Source organism: Ananas comosus, linkage group 6 (genome assembly GCF_001540865.1).
Source record: "Ananas comosus cultivar F153 linkage group 6, ASM154086v1, whole genome shotgun sequence".
Taxonomy (NCBI): domain Eukaryota; kingdom Viridiplantae; phylum Streptophyta; class Magnoliopsida; order Poales; family Bromeliaceae; genus Ananas; species Ananas comosus.
Window position 1 is genome coordinate 14,285,589 of NC_033626.1, and position 6,000 is coordinate 14,291,588.

General features: G+C 38.7%; 1 protein-coding gene across 1 annotated transcript; it reads left to right on the plus strand.

Annotated features, from left to right (window-relative positions):
• Positions 1,217–2,542, plus strand: LOC109712024 (uncharacterized protein At4g06744-like). Its single transcript, XM_020235442.1, has one exon. The coding sequence runs from the start codon at positions 1,217–1,219 to the stop codon at positions 2,525–2,527; it is 1,311 nt and encodes a 436-aa protein (XP_020091031.1). The 3' UTR covers positions 2,528–2,542.

A 6,000-nucleotide genomic window follows, 5' to 3' on the forward strand; every position in this document is an offset into this window, starting at 1 on the left:
TCAAAATTGTACAAAAATTTAAATTTTGATATTTTGATTTAAAAAATAATTTAAAAGTTTAAAATTTAAAATAATTATGAAATATAAAATATAAAATTTAAAATTTAAAATTTAAAATTTAAAATATAAAAATATAAATAATTATGAATTTAAAATATAAAATTTTAATAATTTAAAAAATATAATATAAATTTTAAATTTCAAAGCTTAAATATAAAATTTAAATTAAAATTAAAATCTAAATTAAAATTTAAAATTTAAATTTAAATTTAAAATATAAATATTTATGAAATTTAAAATATAAATTTTAATATTTAAATATATTTTTAATTTTTAATTTTAAGGTTGAAATTTGAAATTTGAAATTTAAAATTAAAATTTCAAATTTAAATAATTATAAATATAAAATATAAATTTTTAAATTTGAATTATTTAATTAAAATTTAAAATTTAAAATTTAAATTTGAATATTTAAAATTTAAATTTATAATTTGAAGATTAAAACTTGTAATTTAAATTTAAAATGTTCAAATTTTGATAAATTTAAAATGTTAAAATCTAAAATGCCAAATTTTAAACTTTATCTTAAATTTAAAATTTGAAATTTAAATTTAAAATTTTGAAATTTGAAATTTGAAATTTTAAAATCTAAAATTTGAGATTTGAAATTTAAAATTATAATTTAAAATTTAAAGTTTGAAATCTTTATTTCAAATTTTAAATTTTATAAGTTAAAATTTAAAAATTAAAAAATAAATCTGAAAATTAAAATTTAAAATTAAATTTAAATTTAAATATTGAATTTAAAATTAAAATAAAATTTTGATGTTTGAGCCCAAAATCAGAATCAGATTTTAAAAAGCAACTTTTTTCTGCTTCTGATTTTGGATCCTTCAAAATCAGTTTTCTATTTTAAAAAGCAGCGGATTTTAAAACTGCCCTTTTTAAAAGTTAGCCAAACACCCCCTATATTACTGTCATATTTTTATCTTCTCATTTGAGCCACTCCATGTCCCCCCACCTATCCCACTCTTGCTCCAACTAGTGCGAGAAAAGGTCCCTAGCTCTCAACACATAATAATGCTGCATATTAATATATAATTAACTAACTTCCTCATCTCACATGCATGCACCTTCCTCGCTTACTTTCAACCCCCGGCCCTCCTCTAAAAGAAGAAGAAGAAGAAGAAGAAGAAGAAGAAGAAGAGCTAGAGCAATGGGTAGTAGTACTCCTCAACTTGTAATCCTTGTCTTTTTCACCACATTCCTCTCCTCCACTCCCTCCCACAATGCGGCCCACGGCTACTCTTACTCCAACGACACCACCGCCGGCAAATGCGGATTGGTGGACCCTCCGGCCCCTCCGCCGCCTCCGCTGCAGCCCTCCGACTTCCTCAACATGAGGCAGTACCAAGCCTACCTGGTGATCCAAGCCTTCAAGGCCACCATCACCTGCGACCCGAAACACGTCACCGCCAGCTGGGTCGGCTCCCGGCCCTGCCACTACGCCGGCTTCTTCTGCGCCGCCCCTCCGGACTCCAAGAACACGCCGACCGTCGCCTCCGTTGACTTCAACGGCTTCCACCTCTGCGCCCCCTCCCTCGCGGGCTTCATCGACCGCCTCCCCGACCTCGCGCTCTTCCACGCCAACTCCAACAACTTCTCCGGCCCCGTCCCCGACCTCACCCGGCTCCCCTACCTCTACGAGCTTGACCTCAGCAACAACAAGCACTCCGGCGCCTTCCCCGCCGCCGTCCTCCCCCTCGGCAACCAGCTCGCCTTCCTCGACCTCCGCTTCAACGCCTTCTCGGGGGCGGTCCCCGGCTCCGTCTTCCTCCTCAGCCTCGACGTGCTCTTCCTCAACAACAACAGGTTCCGACAGCGCCTCCCCGCGGAGCTCTGGAGCTCCCCGGCCCCCTACCTCACCCTCGCCAACAACGGCTTCACGGGGCCGATACCGTCGTCCATCGGCAACGCCTCTTCGGTGCTGCGCGAGGTGCTCCTCCTCAACAACCGGCTCACCGGCTGCCTGCCCTACGAGATCGGGCTCCTCCGGAACGCCACCGTGTTTGATGTGGGCGGCAACCTGCTGACCGGCCCGATGCCGCTCTCCTTCGGCTGCCTGGTGAGGCTCGAGCAGCTGAACCTGGCTGGCAACCTGCTGTACGGGCCGGTGCCGGACGCCGTCTGCTGGCTGGGGTGGGTCGGCAGCCTGGCCAACCTGTCGCTGTCGGAAAACTTCTTCACGTCGATCGGGCCCAGCTGCTGGTGGCTGCTCAGGAGGGGAGTGCTCGACGTCCGCCGGAACTGCATTCCGGGGTTCCCGGACCAGCGGCCCGTGGCCGAGTGCGTGCACTTCTTCTCGTTCCCCAAGTTCTGCCCCTTCCTTCCTTCCATTCCGTGCGCGCATTTTCCCGATTGGCCGTTCAAGCGTGCAGCGGCAGCGGTGGCGAATGGAGAGGCGCCGCTGCCACCGAAGAAGAACTATGTGGGCTACAGTGCACTTCATAACAGGCCTGGATATTAATGGTCGAACAAGAAGAAGAAGAAGAAGTCTTATTTTTTATAATATATATATATATATATATATATATATATAACTAGGTTAGAATACTATCAATAGCACCAAGCTATTGGTGCTATTGATTTTTTAGCCCTTGAATTGAGAAATGAGTGGTTAGGATAATGTGGGCCCTCTAGGGTTAAGTGAGTAGTTGGTTGAATAGTATAATCTAACAGGTAAAAATAATCTGAGGGTTAAATCTAACGGTGGAAAACTCGATAGCACCAAATTCTTGGTGCTATCGATAGCACCCCAGCTGGACTATATATATATATATATATATATTGTAGTGCTACTATACTCTTTTAGGGCGTGTTTAGTTTAAGTTATGTAATATTAAAGGGTATCTCTGATGCTGCATTAGCTCGTTTGGTTTAATACAGTAATATAATATTAGATTGCAGTGTTTATATCGTTATTATGTTTGGTTCAATTTATAAAATTTAATAATCCTGACATAAAAGTATAGTTGTTTACAAAATTGTTCTTATTGTGGCCATTTGAATATTAATTGATGAGAGAAAATATAAATACAAAACTAAAATAAAAATTAAAAGATAATAAAGTAAATAAAAATTATCATTTACAAACAATAAATTAAGCTAGGCTTTTTATTTTTAGGCTAACACATGATTAATTAGGGTACAAAAATATATGAAATTTTTCCTAACATTTCAAAATCAGATCCAAGAAAAGAGAAATAGAAAATAAAAGACGATGCTGTTAATAGAAAAAAAGACGTGCAAGAGAGAGAAAGAGATAGAGAGAGAGAGAGAGAAAGCGGCATGCGAGAGAGAGAGAGAGAGAGAGAGATTGAGAGAGAGCAGCGTGTGGGAGAGAGGGGGGAGGGCGTGAGAGAGAGATCGAAACAATACTGTTAATTGGGTTTGAGGGTGTTGAAGGGTAAAATTGTCATTTTATATAATATATAGTATTACCGGTTTTCAGTAATCTAAAATACACGACCCCCCTCTCGTTAATATTTTTGGTGTAATCCTACTCAATTTGTAATGCTACATTAACGACTAGATTACATAGCGGATGAATCAAACACAGTAATCCTTGCAGCATTGTCTGTAATCCTGCCAGAATAACTCGAACCAAACCCACCCTTATGACTATAGAGTACTTCGTATTCATAAGTTATTTTCAATGTTGAGGTTTTCGAATCGATAATCTACACCGTTAAATATGATCTAGAGTATTTGAAACTTCCAGAAAATAAATTTCGTAATTTTTCGAAATCATTATAAAGTACATCAAGCGGGTATAAAATGAACGATTAAAATCGAACAACATCCCAAAAATGGATGATCAGATCCTTTAATTTAAGATCGAAGTTATTGATCTTTATTTAGGTAGTGAATAGAATTTTCTATAAAAAATTCAACCTATTCCGATTCTTTTTCACTGTTAAACTAGCAAATATTTCATATCAGCCGTTAAAAATTGTCAATTTTGTAAACTTTTGATCGTAAGGTAAATGATATCGAAAAGTTATAAAATTTGATTTGTGAAAGTTTTAAATGCTCTAGATAATGTTTAACCATATAGATCGTCGATTCGGAAGCTCTATCACCGAAAACAACTTATGAGTACGAATACGATCCAGAGGTAAAAGAGGTCCCGGACCTCACTGGACCCAGAGGTAACAGAGGTCTCCACCTCCTCCGCATCAGCCGCCTCAGCCGCCTCAGCCGCCTCGGCTGTTCTCGAACGAGTCAAAGGCATCTTAAGCTGCAGCACAAAAACAAACATAGATTAAAAAAACCTATACTATTAAACCTTTACTTCAGGTATTAGCCAGCTAACCAAGCGAAAGTAATGAAATATAACGCATACTAACTTTCGATGTCACGTTGTCGTCCGCCAACGTGGCCCTCTGCAAAGTTAGTAATTGCACATTGCGATCAAACTCCTACCATTCAGAGTTTATAATTACCCAATAAGAGTACTTTCGCTAACAGCAACCTCGACTAGACCTCGTCTCTCACGAGCCTATTCTTATAGTCCAACCAGCCTAAAGTTTGCTAGGTCTACTAAGACTCAACCCTAGACTCTGATACCACTATAATCTGTCACGCTCGGGTACCAGCGGAAGCATATCCGGTACGTGCACAGACCCGCCATACACCTGCAGTATATAAGGCGTCTACAAGAAAGCAAGTCGATAGGAGAAAAACATAGAAAATTCATATCCTGATATCAGAGCAAAGTATAAGTCCCAAATACGATCAACAGAGGAACAAAGAGTAACCAATCCAAAAATTCCACATCATGGAGAAGTATAACAACTATAATTTCAGGTTCCAACACTCATATACATCACAGGGTACACAAAACATCTGTACAATGGTAGTCTCTCTATACACTGGACATCACCCTTGGCAGTAGCCCGAGTAGCAAGGTGATCGACTAGTAAGCCCCTAGCAATGTCTAGCTAGACGCGACTCCCTTGTCACGATCCCTAGCTTCTCCTGTAGATGGCTCTGTAAAAACAACCATAAAAAAGGCGTGAGAACTATTAATAATAGTTCCCAGTGGGTAAGCCGCCACCCTCAGCGAATTACACCACTAGGTTCATGATGTACTAAATGAAAGTAAAAGCGAAACTTGCATGATATATATAAGCAATGCTAACAGGTAATAGGCATGTAATCAACATGTAATTCATGATTTCTGCAGTAATGAATAAACTAAATAATAGAAGCATCACAACTACTATGAACATGAACATAAACATGAATGTGTAAGTAAATACTGTACACGATAACTGATGAGCATTCATTACTGTCCTTGTCATTTAGTACTTTCATTTCATTCATAAGGACCTACACCAAGTAGTCCGGCTTGCGCCGCGCCTGATGGCCCCGTGGTAGTATACACTCCCCACGGCAATCCACTTCGGCACCCAATCCCGCACGGGCGAGCAACTGTCGCGTAGACCAACTCCGGAGTGCCGGCTTGTAGAGAGCTACCCTCACAAGCGTGTGCGAATGAGCACAATGGCAAGCAATCAAAGTCCATAGCTCAGTGTATCTTAATCATCGTGTAATAGTACACTATGTTGTCACTCTCGATCTATTGATCGGAATTCTCAATATGATAAAGAATGAAACTTGCTAGTATCACTAGATTAGTAAACACATAAAAGTAATGCCAATTTACATATTGCATTAGAAACAATAGGGTCAAGAGAATGTCATTGTTTTCTATTTTGTAGAAGCATAATACACTTATCACTTGGTTATTCAACTGAACTAAACAGGAATACTTTACTGCATGAATACTTTATGCATGACTACTCTCTACTTCATAGAGGTTTCATTTCAATTGTATCAAACATTGTGGCAAGATTATTCCGAGTCCTTTATCATTCACATAAACACAATAGCGCACAACCAAACCAATTCTATAGTAGCATATAGAACATAGGG

What these genes read in the sequence shown, in the direction of transcription:
- LOC109712024 (XM_020235442.1), top strand. Translation starts at nt 1,217, where the DNA reads ATGGGTAGTAGTACTCCTCAACTTGTAATCCTTGTCTTTTTCACCACA.